The sequence below is a fragment of the Tiliqua scincoides genome, chromosome 3 (assembly GCF_035046505.1).
Source record: "Tiliqua scincoides isolate rTilSci1 chromosome 3, rTilSci1.hap2, whole genome shotgun sequence".
In the NCBI taxonomy this organism is placed as follows: Eukaryota; Metazoa; Chordata; class Lepidosauria; order Squamata; family Scincidae; genus Tiliqua; species Tiliqua scincoides.
The window spans coordinates 36031742-36051610 of NC_089823.1; the positions used below are offsets into that span (position 1 = coordinate 36031742).

General features: G+C 41.5%; 1 protein-coding gene across 1 annotated transcript in view; it reads left to right on the top strand.

Annotated features, from left to right (window-relative positions):
* The window catches only part of TBC1D23 (TBC1 domain family member 23), a 40141-nt gene extending 22829 nt beyond the window's left edge, over positions 1-17312 (top strand). Inside the window, exons 12-19 of the mRNA XM_066620271.1 lie at positions 1668-1710; positions 2588-2697; positions 4605-4747; positions 5557-5601; positions 10440-10528; positions 11935-12070; positions 14229-14423; positions 15452-17312. Of these exons, the coding sequence (XP_066476368.1) occupies positions 1668-1710; positions 2588-2697; positions 4605-4747; positions 5557-5601; positions 10440-10528; positions 11935-12070; positions 14229-14423; positions 15452-15533 (843 nt within the window). The 3' untranslated portion in view covers positions 15534-17312. The remainder of the gene's footprint in view (positions 1-1667; positions 1711-2587; positions 2698-4604; positions 4748-5556; positions 5602-10439; positions 10529-11934; positions 12071-14228; positions 14424-15451) is intronic.
* The last annotated feature ends 2557 nt before the right edge of the window (positions 17313-19869 follow it).

The following is a 19869-nucleotide window of genomic DNA, read 5'->3' on the forward strand; positions in this document are numbered from 1 at the left end:
GTTGGCACTCATTATCCATGGGTCGGGTACCTGTGGATTTGAATACATGAATACATTTGGGTACATGTGGGTGTGCCACATGTAGCCCTCTGAACCCGACTGGAGCTGTACTCTGGGTTCAGAGATCTTTCTGAGGGGTGAGTACCATGACTTCTGGTTTTCGGCTGAAAATTGGAATTAGTGATTTTTGGCCCTCAGGAGGGTCTCTGGACCCAACCAGAGCACAGCTGCAGTCGAGTTCAGAGGGTCCAGGTGACTGAAAATCCTCAAATTCAAACACCCGCAGATTTCACTATCCCTGGGGGTACTGGGAATGGAACTCCCATGGATAATGAGGGCTGCGCTGTATTTGTTTTCTAGCTTGGCTTTTTGCCAGTGCAAAGTGACCAAAGTTTTCATCTTAACTGTACTAAGAATGAAGAACAGGTAAATCCTTCTCAATTGTTTCTCTTGATATGGCTCAATAAACTTACTGGACTATTGTGTCCTTGTTCTGTGCCGCTTATATCATGTGTATCAGAGCCAGTTTAGTTCCATTTGAAACAGCCTTTGCTTCGAAAAGGCGAAGCAGAAAAGAAAACTAAAAGATCATATTCCTAAAAATTCTTCTGCAACTGGAGGTGTGATATCTTCGTATTCATTCATTCCTTAGCTGATCTGTTTGATCACTTATTGCCTCGTAATGATAGTGGACAATTCTGCATTGTTCCTGTTTCTAAACAAGGATTTTATTTGTGGCATCAGAAGTTAAAAGTATTATTTGTATTGATGCATGATTAATTGTAATGATAATGGTGAACTTAAGGAGAGGAGGAGTGGGAGCATGTTGGATAGCCCCCCCCAGTGCAAACCTCTCACTGCCACCCCTGCCACCATGTTGGCCTTTGTAGCAGTGCTCAACATGTGAGCCTCTGAGAAGTGAGGAGGGTAGCTAGTGCATTAGTGTGGGAGGTGTGGCTAGGTGGTGTGTCCCCTTTTGCTAAATTTGTGCATTGATCTTCTATGTATCTAGACCAGCCATTTTCAACCAATGTGCCATGGCACACTGGTGTGTCATGAATGGTCTTCAGGTGTGCCATGGGAGTTGGGAGGAGGGTCATTTATTAGTAGGGCCATTGGGGGATGTGAGCCCCATACCAGCAGCATGGTGTGCCTTGTCCGTTGGCAAAATAACTGTTGGTTTGCCTTGACAATTGTAGTAACTTGTCATGTGCCACGAGACAAAAAAGATTGAAAATCACTGATCTAGACATAACATCTACAATGTATTATTTCATCCTAAAATGCCTAACTGTATTATAAGACGGCTTGTTCACAGCTTTATGGTTTGCAAAAAAATACACGTACACACTCCAAAATGTGTGAAATTGTGTCTGACCAATCACAACTTTGAAACCTATGTGATTTGATTCAGCTGGCAGGATTATATATTTAAGCTTGTTCAGGAATAGTTCATTGTTTTTTGTTTTATGTTAGAGAATATCTGCATGCATTCTTCAATATACCAAGGGGCTGAGACTGAGGTCACATAATGAAATATGCAGTACAGCAATTCAGTGGGTGCTGAGGTTTTAGATATATATCAAATATGTAAAACGGGCAAAAAAGACTAGACTGCCTTGCAAAACCCAAACATCCTGGAGTGACTCCCAATCTTTTTGTTTCAGAAAAATAAAGAATATGTAAGCATTGCTAAAGGAGGATTTATGGGTAAGATCTGTATTTATTTACATGAATTCTTTTATCTTCACAGTTTCTCAATGTCTTTTGCAGTATTTACAGTCTTTAATTGTGCAAGAATCCATTAAGTGGATGACTTGTATAAAATTGCTCTTTTCTTATGTGGTGTTTGTACATAGATTGTGTAATATGGGTCTGTTCTTGGGTAGTTTTACTATGGTTACAATATGTCATAGATGCTAAATGGTGGAGCCTTTGAAGGTATTTTTCACTCTCCCTATCTGCCTGTTTCCAGTGTCTATTCTGCTTACAGTGAAGCAATTTTCCCACTAGATTTTGAAATGTTATGAAAGGACTGCACCCTCTTGTCTGTTTTATTTTCTGTTCCTCTTCCTCACTCCATGACTCTTACATCCCTTAAGTACTGTATCTATGCCATTCCAGGGGATGGGGGGGAGGGAAGTGGGCAACTTTAATCAGGGAACAAGTGGAGGACTCTAACCAGGGAGGGAGCTAATTCAGACAAAATTGTAAATCCCGTTGAGAGTATTTCTGCAAACCCTGTGTTTCTATCAAGATCTTCTGAGATTTTCTGTAGCCATTCAGAAGCAAAGCTGCTGACAGAAAGAGAAAGTGAGCTTGTACTGGAAACTCTAGGATTTGTAGCTTGTGGTGTTCAGATTTATTAACTTGTCGATAGTCAGCAAGCTCCAGATTTGTGATTAAGCGCATTTCACTTTATATGCTATAACCACAGTATTTTTGATATTTTATAGAGTTCATTAGCCTGCTGGACATCTGTGTGCATGTATGTTTAATTAATAAGTCTGCATGAGTGGGTACCTTATTTCAAGAATAAAGCTAGAAGCAATATTGCTGACTTATATTTCCTTTTCTTTACTCACAGCTCTACAACAGCATTTGGCAGATATTAATGTGGAAGGACCAGAAAATGGATATGGCCACTGGATTGCTAGTACTTCAGGCTCAAAAAGTAGCATTAATTCTTTCGTTGATGTGAGCATTCTTTTACGTGTTACTTTAGTCAACTTTTTAATCCTGCCTCTTGCTAATTAGTCCCAAGAAAGCGAACCGCAAATATCAAAAAGAAATTTACAATACAACAGATTAATCATCATTGGAAACAGATGCACAAATCAAATTGCATAGCTGAAGAAAGTACTGTGTGATGCCTCGCTTTTGATTTTGCAATAATAGCAGATGTTCACCGCTTACGACATGCCTTCCCAACCTCTAGTTTCCAAGATTTTGAAGATCAAATTATGTAACTTGAACTTAAACATCTAAAATTATTAGTGGGCTCCTCTTTTTGTTCTTTCAGTGTTAGAGTTGGAAGGGATTTTGGAAGTCATCTTGTCCAACCCCCTGCTTAATAAGCAGTATTCCCTGCTGCTGTATCCCTGATAGGTGACCATCCAGCCTCTGCTTGAAAACCTCCAATTACTACATATGGCAGACTTTTACAATGCTGGACAACATCTACAGTTATAAAACTCTTCCTAGCATCTTGCTTAAATCTACTTCCTCTAGTTCAGGGGTCTCCAAACCCCGGCCTGGGGGCCAGATGCGGCCCGTGGCAAGCCTCTGTCTGGCCCGCGGCCAGCCTCTTGTCCCCTGAAAGCCTCTGGCCCACTTGGCCAAACCTGCCTGGAACTGTGCTCTGGTTGCGTCTGGAGGGTGTTCTAAGGGCCAGAGAGTTTGAAGGAATGAACCCATTTATTCACTCATCTAATTTAATTCGCTCATTTAATTTATCTTTAATTTATTTATATAAATGTTATATTTAAATTTTTTCCGGCCCCCAACACTGTGCCAGATATCTGATGCGGCCCTCTGGCCAAAAAGTTTGGAGACCCCTGCTCTAGTTTTAACCCATTGGTTCTGTTGAGAGCCACAGAATGCAAATCCTCTCCTTCTGTATGACACTCTTTCAAATCACTTTCAAGTATTTTCTTATCTTATCCACCCATAGTCTTTTTTTGTCCATGCTAAATATAATCAAACACTTTCATCTATATTTATTTATTTAAAAGATTTTTGTCCCACCTTTCTTCCCCCCAACATTGGGTAACCAGGGTGGCTTACAATCATAAATTTAAATACTGTTAAGATGTATGGACCTCATTGGATTTGGTTTCCAGACCTCTCGCCATCTTAGTTGCCCTCCTCTGAACCTGTTGCAGTTTATCAACATCCTTCTTAAAATATGATGCCACAAACTGAAAGTAGTATTCCAAATAAGGTCTGACTAGTATAGAGTAATGTAGAACTGATACTTTTTTGCGTGTGTGTAGCTGTTATACTGCGACCTCATATTCAGCCTGTGATCTGCTAGGACAGCGCTTCTCAATGTAGGAACTAAGGTTTTTCAATGTTTGTCTCCTGCTGTACCACTTCACATAGTCCACCCATTGGAAATACCACTAGAAGTAACTGACGATGATGTCATCGTCAGTTACTTCCAGATTGGGAGGCCAGATGCAACATGGCAAACACCAATAAGAGGCTCAGGGCGGATGGGAGGACGTTTTTAGCACACCAAAAGTGCACACTGCAGCTCTGCCTGCCTAGCCTAGCTTCCTACTGCTGCTTGTCGCATTGCATTGCTGGTCTTGCTGCCAGACATGTGGTGGCCCCACGTGTACCACCACTTAAAACACCATCTTAAGTACCACCAGTGGTATAAGTACCACTGCTTGAGAAACACTGCACTAGGACATCTAGATCCTTTCCATGCATGCTGCTTCCAAACCAGGTCTACCCTCTTCTTGTACTTATGCCTCAGATTTTTGTGTGTGTGTCTGTGTTTCCATCTCTGGGGAGACATGGTAATAAATCTGTGCATGCCAAATTACAGTTCAGGTATTGCTTTTAGGTTTAATAATCAGAAGTTCCTCTTACAGGGTGATTCTCCGAATGGTTCAAGTGATGGGAAGGGTGTCAAGTCCTTGATGAACAAGATGACTGTGGCTTTGAAGACTAAATCGGTTAATGTGAAAGAAAAAGTTATTAGTTTTATTGAAAATACATCTGCTCCAGTAGATAGGTAAGTGTTTCTGGTCTGATTGATTTTAGTGATTAGGGGCTGCAAAATTGTGCACACTTACTTGTGAGTAAGTCCTGTTGATCCCAGTAGGATGAACTTCTGAGTAAAAGTGCATAGGACTGGCCTGCAGTATTTGTTTCATGGTGATCATTTTACATACATGAATACTAAGTTACATCTTTAATAATAATATAAGACGATCCATGGAAACGTTCCTGTTCACAATGTCTACTACAAACACTGGGAATAGATTGCTCACCATTTTACAGCTGCCTAACTTATTTCTCTGTCACAATTCTGGTGTACTTAAAGCTGGATTACCCTTCCTTCAAAACATAAGAATGTGAAAACAAATAAGCCAGCACTGAAAAAGAGACCCACATTTAATTCTTTTCTCACTATAGTTTTCTGTTGAGGAAGTGGCTGTTGAATTTAATGATTTGACCTTGTAACAATAATTAGGACTCCTGACTTTTTGACAATAACTCTGTGAATGCAGGTGAGGTGACTCATCATTCCTTGTACCCCAAGTTTTTGTAATAATTTTGTAATAATTGGAACATTCCTGCCTCTAGGAGCTGCTACTTTTTCATGCTTGTAGTTCTTGAAATAGGTAAACTAGCATTGTATGAAAACATTTATTTAAAAATGAATTTTAAACAGGGTTTTTTCAAATCTTCTTATGCTTCTTCCCTGGGAATCTGAAAGTCAGCTTGATACTCTACTTGTACATCAGGAGAGGTGAATTGGATATTCTTTCAATATATATTTAATTATTTTGTTCTGTCCTCTGCCCCAATTTGCTATAGAATTCCTTTCAATCTTTCCTGGCCCGAGACAACAAGTATGCAGCGGTAAGCCATTGTACAGACCACCATTGTCCTTTTCTAAGCATGACTTCACAATGTTTGTAAGCACTGGTTACACTGACAATCTCTCAGATTATTACTGAAAAGTGTGCTTCACATCAGGCTACCTGTCATCTCAGGTGTTGACTTGGAAATTAGAGGGAAAGTAACTGTATGTATAGTGCATTTTGTTTTCATTTGTGTTTGGCACTTTTCCATTTTTTCCTTTGTTGGCTTGATCTAGGACATCCTTTCCCGTTCCATCTCATGAGCATGCTAGTAATTGCTTCAGCATAGTGTATAGTAGGCGAGGCACCACATGTCCTTGCTTAGAAGCTTCTTAGTTTCAAAATTCAGATGAGATACAAAAAATAAAACTTGAGTACTTCTACTTATTTTCTCAGTTAAATAGTTGATAACAAACAAACTGAGTGGTGTGTGTGCATTTGTGGTGTGCACATGCCGGTTCAGATCGTCATCTAATCTAAAACATGGTTTAGATTAGGGGTTTTTCTTCTGTCATTTGCAGCTAATGAATTCCAAAGTTAAGGGGAAAAAGTATTTCTGGTCATCTGCTTAATGACATCACGTCCGGCCTTTAGTAGGCATAATGAATGCTATTTGGGCTGCTGTATGAAATAAGTTTGACGCCCTTGGTTGAGATTATTTTGAACAAGCCTGCCCTCCCTACAAGCTAGTGTGTTTCCCCTCTCCTCTTTCTTTGCACACCAGAGGAAGAGATTTGAAATTTTTCCTTTTGAACTAACTGCAGTTCCCTGTAGTGTCTGAACTTTAGGAATTCTGGGCATGTTAGAACAAACCAAGAGCAGTCCAAGTGAATCTACCGCCTGAATTGCAGCGGATTTGCCATCACTGCCAGCATGTCAATTTACACTAAAATTTAAAAACAAAAAAATGTTGTGCTCGTTAGTGTGGGCACCCCACCACTACTGCCTCCATGTCCACCACCTAAACCTGATTGTCCTGCTTAGGAAAGCAGCAGATGGGCAAAGAGAGCAAGGTGAGGCAAGGCAGAGAGCAACAATCCTGAGTTCCCCTCTTACCTTCTGTCATTGCTACTGTCAAAGTCACTCTCTTACTCCCCCTTTTGAAATTAACAGCATGGGAAGAGCATGGTGGGTTCATTCATAGTTGTCTAACGCTGGTTTAGATGATGTACGAACTGGGCCAGTGGGTTATGGAAATGCAGCTTCAGCACAGAAGAGTGACGGCCGGTGCAGCAAAGCTTAATTGTAGTAAAAGTTTCTGAGTGAGAGAGTTTTTGAAATGAGAGAGAATATCAACGGATTAACCTGCTTCATCACTTAAAGTCTGTATTGGAGAAAACCAATGTGTAGAATGACTGTCTTTATCTTTCTAATACTTAGCATTGATAATCCTGTTGTAATTATCTTTACTTATTACCTTACTGCTTTGGGAGAGCCGAGAATAGGTTGACAGAAAGTGTAAGGTGCTGAGGGAATTCCATACTTTCCTGACAGACTGTGTGAGCAAGCAAACTTGCACCATGACCCAAATCTGTTCTTATCTATACTACTTTTAATCTTGTGAACATTCTGGAGATTGGCTGGTCATACATACAATAATCATAGCTGTCTCTCACACCAACCATTTCATGTAAACATTGTCAGTGTTACTGATGCTTAATGTTTTAAGTCACTAACAAACACTCCTAATCCTGCTTTGTTTGGGTAGCACATTTGTGTTATTTCTCCTTCAACTTTCTGAAGAGTTGTCTACTTTTGTATCCTAAGTCATAGAATAACCTTAAGATCTGCCTTCGGGGTAAAGAAACCTCAAGGTTTCCCTTGAACATCGTTGAATTTATTTTTTCATGGCCAGTTTAGCAATACAGGTTCCACCACGTTACCTGTGGATTTGGGATCTGCGGTTTTAACTAACCATAGGGCCAAAGTGGGGTCTGGACCTGGACTCTACGAAAGAGACTAGAACTGTGCTCCTATCATGTCCAGTGGGTCTTCTGAGCACTGGGGAGGCCTCCCCAACTCTCAGAAGGCCTTCTAATGCTTCCAGAAGGTGGAAAATCACAACTTCTTTGGTGGAAAACCGGATGTTGCCATTTTTGGGGCTTCCAGAGGCCTTACAAAGCCTTCTGAAGGTTGAGTCGGCCACTGTGCCTTTCAGGAGGCCCTCCAGTCATATTCAGACGGTTTAGCATGCCCTGGCCTGCGGATTTGATTATCCACGGTTTTTGGCATCTGCAGAGGTTCCAGGAAAGGAACCCCCGCAGATGCTGAGGCATGACTATAGATTGTAAATGTGCATATTATCAGATTCATTTCAAAAACAGTTGAAGTACTTCACTGAAACTCATTAAGCCACAATAATATTTAGAGGACACATTATAAGTTGGTGTTCCTTGCCATCATTTATGGGCCCAAGTATAATAATAATATAATAATATAATATACAGTATTTATATACCGCCTTTCTTGGTCTTTATTCAAGACTTTATTCAAGGCGGTTTACATAGGCAGGCTTATTAAATCCACGCAGGGATTTTTACAAATTGAAAGAAGGTTCTTTCTTTCAAGAACCACTACATTCAAGGTGTTACACTCCGATCTGGTTTAACATTCTGGCCTCCATCCTCCCACGCTCCGAGCAGATGGAACAGCTCAGCTGCAGCTTGCCAGCTGCTTCAAGGTCGCACAGTGCCGGTGGCCTCAAACTGGCGACCTTGTGGATGTTAATCTTCAGGCAAATGGAAGTTCTACCCTCTAGACCAGACCTCCTGCCCATGAATAATGCTGCATTCATTGTCTATGCCAAATATTTTTGATAATTCTGTAAAAGACAAATGGGCAGGATACAAGCATGGGGGAGGGGAATATTGAGAGAAGTGAATATCCCCTTCTCCCTACTTCTCATCTTCTAGTGGTCCAGGACTATAGGATGCTCTCTGATTCCTCCACTTAGAGTCAGGTTCTTTTGTAGTAAAGTATGGTTGGCGTTGGGCAGAAGACTCCTCCCACTTCTTCTCTAGAAGTCCTCCTGCAGTAAATGAATGCAGATTGTGGGATCCACCAGGGACATTAGTGGCATCTGATTCTTTTCCCTTTGGCTGAGCTTGAAAAAAGAACAGAAGACTAGGAAGAGACCATGTCTGCTTGTCCTTTTGGAAGATTGGCCGCCCTGCTCCATTTTGTCCCCATGGGGCCTTTTAGAACTTGTGAAGCAAGTACAAAGACATGTTGTCACTCCCTAGCACTGGCTTTCCTCACTTGGCTGAGCTTCCCACCCCCACCCACCCCCCTTGCACAGAGGGTTTTGGGAAGGACAGGGGACTATGTCAAGGCTGCTTTAGTGTTGATTCTGCAGCCGGTCAGTCACCAGTTTAGATTATCTGGCAAGGTGACAGTGGCTGCAATTGAGCTGGACCCAGAGCTGCAGCAGGGCTTTTTTCTTTTTTTTTTTTTTGCATTGCCTCCCTGCCCCCGGGCTCCTCTGCAGTGCCTGTCCTCCAAACAAGCAGCACCAGTCCACACAGTGGGGTCAGCTGGTGGTCACCTGCTTCAGTCAGGCAACCCTTGCTCTTAATCGGTGTGAACTAGTGTCACCCCCCTCCTAGGATGGAAAATTGGAGCAGGCCATAGTGATGAATATAAAGGTCAAGGCTCCCCTCTCACAGTTCTGGGTTCTTCTGCCTACAGCATAAGAGGTGCAGCAACTCATTGCTTTATCTGTTTGCCTCCTTGTTTGCAGCTCTACCTGGCTGAAATATGGGCAAAAATTTAAAAGAACAGAAAAGAAAGCAGACAGATTTGCTCACAGTTTGGAGCTTACTGCTCAGGCAATAGCTTTTTCTGCTGGGTGTGAAAGGGTGCCTTCAAAAGCATGGGTATGCTTGTGGAAACAGTCACCTAAGAAGTCTGCATGTAGCTGCCAACCTCCAGAGAGCTGTAGTTTCTGTTGAACTGTGGAGCTTCTTATTCAGCACTCCAAGTGCAGGCATCCATAGTTTTCTTCTAGATAAAATATGAACTGTAAGCAGAATACTGTGAAGAGACAGGTTGCAGCATTGGGCTCTATGCTAACCTCTGGGGGCGCCCCATGAGAAGCTCATTTGGGTATCCCCTGCTTCCTTAGACCAGCATCCAAACTGTGGTTCGCCGTGTCCCACCTGACACTTGAATATAGTGTTGGGGGTGCTAATGCCCCCCCCCCAAATCTAGGAAAGCTTCATTGTTTTACATCTGTTAAAAACATTTTCTTGGTCAGAGCTCACAGCCCTCTCAACTGACTCAGCCCCCTACATTTTTCACAGGGACAGGGTAGTGCTTAGGGTTGCCATTTTCTCTTCCCCCAAAGTTAACACCCACTTCTACTAGAATTAGAGTTAATGTTGTTGTTGTGTTTTTATCTCTCTCGTCTGAGTGAGAGAATGTAGCGCTGGTTGGGTGTCAGGAGAGCCCTCAGAAGAATGCAAATCTTCAGGCATTCTGCCTCTCTCTCTTCATCACTTATGGGGCAAAGGGCTGGGGTCAGACCACTTCTAAAACCTCCCTTTCCTGGTGGCTCAAGATGTGTGGCATACAGTTGCACCTGCTTTTCAAGGTAGACCTTAGAGACGTAATGCAGTTTTGCCTGTTAAATAACCTTGTTGCCTGCTTTCACTAATTTGGTGTGGCTTGCTTGGCCACTCTGTTTTCTCATGGCCAGCTTTCTGTCCTTGGAATTCTTTGGCTGCACACCCAGGTTCACATTCTGCCATTGCATGCTGCTATGAGGATTATCATGGTATCATAGCAATTAACATGGATTTTTTTCTCGCTCTTTTTTTTCTCTCCCCCTGCCAACAGACATGTCAGCAGCAGTGACAGACTGGGAAAACCTTACCGTGGTGTGAAACCAGTTTTCAGTATTGGAGATGAAGAAGAATATGATACCGGTATGGCAGGGAATGCTTTTATTTGAGATTCATCTTAAGCAGATTCCATATCCTAGTTTGTCTTCAGTTAAATCATGAGGTTCCTTACCAAAGTGATGTTGTAGCTACTGCCACAACTTACTCTGGGATCTAGATCATGTTACATAACCAAGATTTGTAGCATTTTACTGCAGTGGTTTTCAGACTTTATTTTGGCAGGGAGTCTTTTCCTCATCAGTTCTTTTTGTTGAAAAACCTCTAGATATCAACAGAACCCAAGCAAGATTCGGGGAATTCTAGAACATGATTTAGAGTGCGTGCTCAAATGCAGTCCATGACTAGGCATGTTAGACTTCATTGTTGTTCTACTTTCATTGAGTGCACAATCTATCTAGAGCACACCCAACGTTCTCATGCAACTGTACACTGCAGGGAAATTTCATAATCATGACTAAGTTGTCTTTCAGGAGAGCTGGTCTACTCATTGAAGAACTCTTGAAAAGCTTCCAAAAAACTCCAACGCTCTCCAGAACATAGTTTGAAAATCACTGCTTTATTAGTGTAACTCAGCAGGGGTGCTTTGTCATTCAGGATTTTTATGACTGACTTCTATGAATGAAGGAAAAAACTATCCTCTGTCAATTTCTATAGTGAATTTTGAGGCTTGCAATTAGAACACTTTGTTCACAACCCAAACATGTGATCTGAAAATCACTGAAGAACAGCATCTGACTCGCCTCCCAATACTATATTTAGAGCTGCTTTTAGGATTGAACTGCACTCGTGCTGCAACTCTTGGTTGCATTGATCAGATTGCAATATATAATTTAGGACAAGTAGGACAGGAAAATAGGATGGAAAAATTGGATTAAAGAATGGCTGGCCCTGTGAGAGGAGTAATTCCAGTGCTCTGTTGTTCCTAAATAAAGATTAAATGTAGCAATAGTACACAAGAATGAACATGCTTTGCTGGTAATGCTGATTTTTTCACCTGTGAAATACTGTACGCTTTTGATTTAGAGTAGAATAGGTGGTATTGTCAAAATATATATCACCAAATTCCTTTTCTTAGCACATATAACAATTTTCCTAGCAAAAACGTTATGAGGGATACACAATTGATATAAGTGAGGGAAATGGTCTATTTTGAATCCCACACTGTAGTACATTAGTTAACCCTTAGTTTACATTTTTCAGAATGACAATTCTCTTAAGACCTAACATCTCTTCAGACTCAGACAAAGCATCTTGTAACAGTCAAGAGTCTGTAGAAGTCTGCATTTTCAATACGAAATGGTTTTTAAACTCAGCGGAGTACTGTACTACTCATTTTGGAAATTCTAATGTGAACAATATTCAATTTATTCAGAACCATTGTAGAAGTTCTAGTCTGCCTCTGTGACACAGGTTATTTCTTTTTATAACAGATGAAATTGATAGTTCCTCGATGTCAGATGATGATCGAAAAGAGATTGTCAACGTCCAGACTTGGATCAATAAACCAGACATAAAACATCATTTCCCCTGCAATGAGGTGAAAGAAAGTGGGCACATGTTTCCTAGGTACCGTTGCACTGACATGATTATAAAAAGTACATATGTGTATATGATCTACATAACTACAGTTAGTTGCTTTCTTTTAGGTACAACATGTTTTGCATCATCATTTTTTTCCACGACCAGTTGGCTTTCTCTGTTCACTTGTTGTGGAGATCTGCATGATTCAGATCCATTTTTTGTAAACAGTTTCAGCATCTGTATAGTCTCCTGTAAACAGTTTCAGGCTGTATAGTCCTAGCTTTACTTATCACAGGAGTTAGGGCCCAATCCTGTCTAATTTTCCAGTGCTGATGCTGCTGTGCCAATGGGGCATGCACTGCCTCCTGTGGTGGAGAGGCAGTCACAGAGGCCTCCTCAAGGTATGGGAACATTTGTTCCCTTATCTCAGGGCTGCACTGCGGCTACACCTGTACTGGAAGTTGGGTAGGATTGGGTCCTAAATTCCATTGACCTCACTGGGACTCTCTTCAGAGGAAACATGTTTGAGATTGGGACAACAGCCAGTTACCACCACCTGTGCATAAATCACCCAACACTAAACAAGGAAACCCTCTTCCTGGACAGGCTCTGTGCTGTGTTTGACCTGTTTGCATGACTTACAAGCTTTTACTGTAAGGTGGTGTTGTGTTTGTGGTTGATCTGTTCCTTCGGCCAGATTGGCATTTGGAATGCCCTGGATTGGACACAGACTAGACCAGCGGTTTTGAACCGCTGTGCCACTGTGGGGGCAAGGAGTCAGACAGCAGCTGCACATGGGTGGGAGAAGCAGCCGCATGGCGCAACAGCAGGAGAAAAAACAGCCGTAAAGGGGCTTCGAAGCTCCTGCTGTTGCTGGTGCCTGCCCTGTGCGGTGAATGGGCAGCCAGCCAACGAAGCCTGGAAGAATTCCCGGTGGCAGGAGCATGAAGGGAGTGAGAGCGAGCAGCAAGCCAGAAGGTGGGAAGCAGGTACAGAGCCAGTTGGCTGGAAAGGATCCTTTTCCTTACCTGCAATGCCCCAAAGTGACCCTCCCTGCATTGCCTCAGCTGGCAAGGCTTTCGCTTTGGCTTTGAGAGCAAGGGCTCTGGGCCACAATCCTATCCTCACTTACCTAGGAGTAAGCCCCATTGACTATAATGGGGCTTACTTCAGAATAGACGTACAGAGGCTCGAGCTCTTGGTCGCGCTCTTTCTTGAATACCTGAGCAGGCAATTGACACTTTTCTTCTCCCCCCACCCCACCTCCTGCACACACATTCCCCCATCATAATTGCAGTTAACTCTTACTGCCCTCCTTTCCCTCTTCGCCATCTTCCAAAGTCCAGAATCAGTTGCCTCTCATTCTCTCTCTCTTCCCCCACCCCAGTAAATCTTGCACTTGTTTCAGTCACATCTCCTCACTGCCCCTCACCCCACATTTCTGCAGTGTGTGCTTAATCTCACCTCTCTTTGCCAACACTTCCTGGCATATCAAAGCATATCAAGTGATAATAGTTTGATCACCTACTTCAAAACATTGTTCCTCCTTTCCAAAAACCACATATACTTCCCTCTCCAAGCTTCTTGGGAATTTCTTTCATTGTCATATAATGATCTAAGGCTGCAATCTTAACCACACTTTTCTGAGAGTAAGCCCCATTGAACAAATAGGATTTACTTCTGAGTAGACCTGGTTAGGATTGTGCCCTTAGTTATATTAATTAAATTAATTGTAACATAATGTAATTAAAAGTAGTAGTGTGCCTTGACAATTTTAGTGCCTTGTCAGTGTGCTGTGAGCTGAAAAAGATTGAAAATGGCTGTACTAGACAGTCACAAATGGATTGCTGTCCACTTCCTGTCTCTCTTGCCAATCTAGCATTTGCAGTCTGTGTCATCTGCAGAAGAAGAATCCCAGCAATAAATTATGTGAATAGTCAGTAGAGATTAAGGGACTTTACCCCAAGAGACATCTTGTGTTTGAATTTCTGTTAGTTGTGAGCAAGCTTTAATGAAAAGGTTTCTTTTCTCTTGGCTAAAAAGCTGCTATGTTCTGGTACAAGATTAACTACTACCCATTTCTGAAGAAGTATGTTTTAAGACATCAAGTAGTAAACTCTAAGGCTTTTTCATTTTTTCCAATGTATATATTTTTGACAAAATGTGCCTGGCCTTTTTTCTAAATAACTTATATTTTTCTCAGTCATCTTCTAGTTACTGCGACACACATGTACTGTTTGAGGGAGATTCCCTCTCGAAAGGGATTAGCTTACATCCAGTCTCGACAGGCATTAAACTCTGTAGTTAAAATCACATCCAAAAAGAAACATCCTGAATTAATCACCTTTAAATATGGAAACAGCACCACTTCGGGGATAGAGATTTTGGCAGTTGAAAGGTAAGGCTCTACTTTGATTTAGATTCATCTATACGTGACTTGTTCCTGTCATGTGGAATGCAGAGTTTTCTAGAATCGCTCAGTGTTTGGAGAGCTGGTGTATGGGATGAGCCACATTTAGCACACTAGAAGACAACATAGTAACATTTAAAGTTTCTGGGGGGAAAGTCAGTATGAGTGGGAAACCTTTAAAGTCCCGGACAGATAGAAAAACTACCTTTATGTCAGTTCTCATTATTTCATAACAAGTTATGCAAGCATTTGCATGGCTTGCAAGTGGAAAAATGTCATTGAACTTGGTTTCATTCAAATGCCATAGTGTACATGTAAATAGAACTTCCATGAGTGAGGACTGGAGTACCTTCTGCATGTGAAATGGCACCTTTGGATCTAACCCACTACCTATCAATATGTAGAAATTATCCTGTAAAAGCTACCATTTAATTGTGTGCATTATATAGCATTTACACAAGAAAACAACAGAATTTACCTGGCTTGGGGCAGCCAGTATATAGCATATGAAAGCTGCAAGTTGTGATACATGTGGCTGTTTGGAGAGGTGGCTGTGGGTTGTCGTTATGAAACAGTGGGTTGTATTCTATGTTTAGATAGTCATGACTAAGGGCCATATTCTATCCAACTTTCCAGCACTTGTGCAGGTGGCACAATGGGGCATGCGTTGCATCGTGTGGTGGGGGGCAATCACAGAAGCCTTCTCCAGGTAAGGGAATGCTTGTTCCCTTTCTTCGGGACTGCATTGCTGCAGCACTGGCACTGGAAAGTTGGATAGGATTAGGCCTTGAGTCCGTGTGATTTCAATGGCATTTTGCTACAATTTTAGATGCACTTACCTGAGATGAAATCCTACTGAATTCAGTGGTGCTTACTTGCCTAGGACTGCACTGCTGGTTGTGACAGAATAAACAACCCAGCATGTTTAATCCACTTTTACTACATGTGTGCATTCATTGATCAGCAGTGAAAATCATTTAGTGTGTTAACAAATTTTCCTTTTCTATTTTTTATAGATACTTGATTCCAAATGCAGGTGATGCTACCAAAGCCATAAAGCAGCAGATTATGAAAGTTCTGGATGCCCTGGAAAGCTAATAAGTCTTATCAGTGGTGTTTTCAAAAGAAAATAACCAAGATACTATATATGGACATATAATGACTGTTTTCCAACTGAATACTAACCTGAGGACATTACAGTTTACTGATGGGAATGCCTGGATAGCAGGCTTAAAAATAGGGGTAAATTATACATTTTTGAACAGTTTTTTTTATGTTTCTTGGGCACTCTTGAATTTTGCAAAAGTTGTTTATTATAAAGGCCAGTTATTTTTAAAGTAGCTTTAGAGGAGCTGACCTGCTTCTTAAGAAGAGGACTTAATACACAGATCTGTTTGAAGAATTGTATTGAGGCAACACAGCACTTCTATATATCGGAAACTACTCTTAACTTTGCAAATTGTAAAATACATGGTTTTTAAATGCCCGAAGCACTAATTGATTTGCTGGGGATGATCAAGGAGTGAGAACACAGCTTAGGTCATACATTAGAATGCAGTAAGATACCATTTTTTTTTCTTGAAAGATGAAAGTTGGGACCCAACAAACAGGAAGATGATACCCCATCAAATTACACACTGCACTGTATGGAAGTGATTTTTAAAGTCTTCTGTGTGGTCATTGGGTGTAAAAACTGAATGGTTAAATATGAAACTATAAAACTGTTTCCAGTAACAAACAGCTTAATTTTCCAAACTGCAGTTGGATTATTAAGAAAGTATTCTTAGGCCAAGGTCAGCATTAGAATGAAAATATAAACGGGGAGGGGGCTGGAATCAGAGTTGGCACTCCACACTACAGAGGATGGGAGTTAGCTGCAATGATGGAGACACAAACAATATTTTGGGAGTATCTATTTTCATTTTCAGCAACTGTCTGGCAGGTACAGGCTGAAGTTGTACTGCATGCATGTCAAGCAAAATGATTTGAGGTCACTTTATGAATGACTAATCATTTTCTTTGTCTTCAAGGCATGTGTGTTGGTTTTTCAAATGTCTCCTATGCTTGAGAATTAAAAGATTTTGCTGCAAAACCTCAGTTCTGACATTTTGCCTGCATGTTGACTTCCTATTTGAAGAGCGACTTGAATACCTCTCTTAGGGTGCTCGGGCAAGCTGTATGCATGCTGACATGAAAACCTGCAGGATCTCATGGAATAATGGTTAAGAGAACCTGACATACATCATCTGGTCTTTAAGATCTTATTGCTGTATGATTGGAAAATACATAAAGCTGACCTTTATAACAATCAGCTCTGTTAAATTATGTTCTCAGTAGGAATCAAGTTAAGGCACCTTAATCTGGAAACGGACTCCCATTTTAACAATTATCTAAGCTGACACCTCTACAATGAGTATTTTATGATGAACTGCATGAACACCTCTGCTGATGCTCCTGTATTTATAGTTCTGCCCCAGAGCTGTTGAATGACTTTTTCTTTGTCCTATCCCCTTATGAAGACAGTTTCCTGAAGAGCCTCCAGTTTGTGCCTACTTCAGCAATGATATTTTTTTCATAATGTTAATGTAAAGATGTTTGTGTAACTGTGTTTATAAACTGAAATTGTAAATAAATCAGTACTATTTGAACACAAGCCCTTTTGGATACAAGATGTTCAATCTGACTGTCACTTCTGAGGCTTTAAATATTTTTTACTCTGTATAATGGGCTGAGTTTTTATTTCATTTGACCAATGCAAAAAATATGCATTTAAGATGTAAAACCTTGCACAATTTGGCATATACAATATGGATTTGATGGGGAAAGTCCTATGCCTTGCTGTAATTCTTTTAACCCTTGTAATGCAAGCACAGAGATTTAACAGAACATGCATTGTGTGTCACTGATTAGTAGCCTAGTTTTTTACCTACATATCCGTTTATCCAATTGTTTTACTAATGGCTCAAGCCACTTTTCTCTTTGGCCCAAATCCTATCTAATTTTCTAGCAACCATGCCAACCGGATGTGTGCTGCATCCTGTGAGGATGGTGGGGGCACTCATGGAGGCCCCCTTGACGTAAGCGAACATTTGTTCCATCACCTTGGGATTGCCTTGCAGCTGCATCAGTGCTGAAAAGTTGGATAGGATTGGCTCTTAGTGCCTTATAAACAGCATTTGCATATGTAATGGAATAGAGCTGGTTTGGAATCTTGGCTAAGGCTGGAAGTAAGTAAGTTCCATTAAACAGGGAGCTTACTTTTGAGAAGAAGTGCCTAGGATTGCACTGCAACAAGCTGATCTAAGAATTGGGAAGTCCCAGTCTGAATCTCACTGCTGCCAGGGTCTGATCTTTCGCAAGTTGCTCCCTCTCAGTTTTAGCTATCTGTAGTATGGGGGTGAAAACCTCACTCATTTTACAGCAGTGATTTGCAGCCTCGTGGCACACTGACAATGTGCTAAAATTTGTCAAGGCTCGCCATCAGTTTTTGGACAGCTGACAAGGCACACCAGGCTGCCAGCAGGGGGCTCACATGCCCCAGTGACCCTACTAATGAATGATCCTCCCCTGAACTCTGGTGCCATGCATGTGGACAGAGTACCTATACCTTTAACCAGTGTTTCTCAAACTGTGGGTCGGGACACACTAGGTGCGTTGTGAGCCAATTTCAGGTGGGTCTCCATTTCAATATTTTATTTTTAATATACAGTAGAACCTCTTTAAGTTGACCACCCAAGGGACTGGAGGAATTGGTCAACATAGGGAGGTGGTCAACATCCAGGGGAAAAAGGCATTTAAGTATTATCATGTTTAGCTCCCAGGACAACAAATGCACGGCCAAGTTATTTAGATTTTTAAAAAGTCTTATTGCAAATATCAATGAGAATTGATCCTCTTGTGATACTTACTAGTTATATCAGCTATATATCAAGAGACAGAGAATAAACAGCTCACAATCAGTGTTTAAAAATACCCCTGAAAATTCATAAGCTTAAAAAAAATTGTAAGTTAAAAAAAATACTTGGTTTCATAGCAGACAGGCAGACCAATGCTATCCCTTGCCAGCCCATAGCATGTTACATAACCCCAACAGATAAAAAACAACAACACTTTTTTACTTAGGCTGCCTGGCCTCCTCTGGGTCTCCTCAGATTCACTAAATGCCAGAAGGTGTTTGATACGGTCCCACACTAAAAGCTGTTGAGAAAACTCCACAGTCATGGAATAAGAGGACAGATCCTCTCATGGATTGGGAACTGGTTGAGGACCAGGAAACAGAGTGGGTGTCAATGTGCAATTGACAAAAAAAGTGGAGAGAGGTGGAAAGTGGAGTGCCTCAAGGATCTGTCCTGGGACTGGTGCTTTTCAACATCTTCATAAATGACCTGGGATAAGCAGGGAGGTGGACAAGTTGTGGATAACACTAAACATTTCTGAGTGGTGAAAACCAGAAGGGATTGTGAAGTGCTCCAGCAGGATCTCTCCAAACCAGGAGAATAGGCAGCAACATAGCAGCTGTGTTTCAATATAAGTGTAAAGTAATGCACTGGTGATGGGAACCAAAGTGAAAGGACAGTGGCTTCACTATGCACAAGCAATCTCATGTCCCTCACAACTTGATACATGTCCAGGTACAATCGGCAGCCGATGCAGGTCTGTCAGCTATGTGCAGTGTGCCCACCTATAAAAACCCTTTTGCACATGCACTATCAGGTGTAGGGGAGGGATTTTCACATGGCTTCTTGCTTTTCCAAGATGGGACAAACCAGACAAAACACAGGCCTACAATATCGCGTTCAGTGGGCAACTTACGGAGATGGTCAATATAGAGAGGTTGGTCTCCCATAGTGCATATGCAGTGTCTGTCCATACTGTGAAAATTAGGTCGACTTAAGGAGGTGATCATTATAGAGAGGTGGTCAGCTTTGGAGGTTCTACTGTATTAGACTTGATGCTACCATGGTAGGTGATTTCGTCTGGGGAAATGTTACAGGACTGCACTTCTAACAAGCTATTACGTACGTTCTTTTAACCATGATAGTAAATGGAGCTTACTCCTGGGTGTGTGGGGTAGGATTGCAGCCTAGGATTGTTAAAAATTTTCCTGCTTGATGTCACTTCCGGTCATGACATCACTTCTGGTGGGTCCTGACAGATTCTCATTCTAAAAAGCGGGTCCCGGTGCTAAATGTGTGAGAACCACTGCCTTTAACCATTGTATAGAAGAGGGAATGTTGGCAGGCGCAGCTTTTTGAACCCTTCCATGTTTCCCTTTTTGCATCTGCCAAAATTCCCTCTTCTATACAGTGGTTAAAGGCAATGACAGTCTGTTGGGACCCATCAGAAGTAATGTCATGGCCAGAATTTACATCATCTAGCAGGAAAATTTTTAACACATGACTAAATCAAAAGTTTAAATATAAGGTTTTTTTTA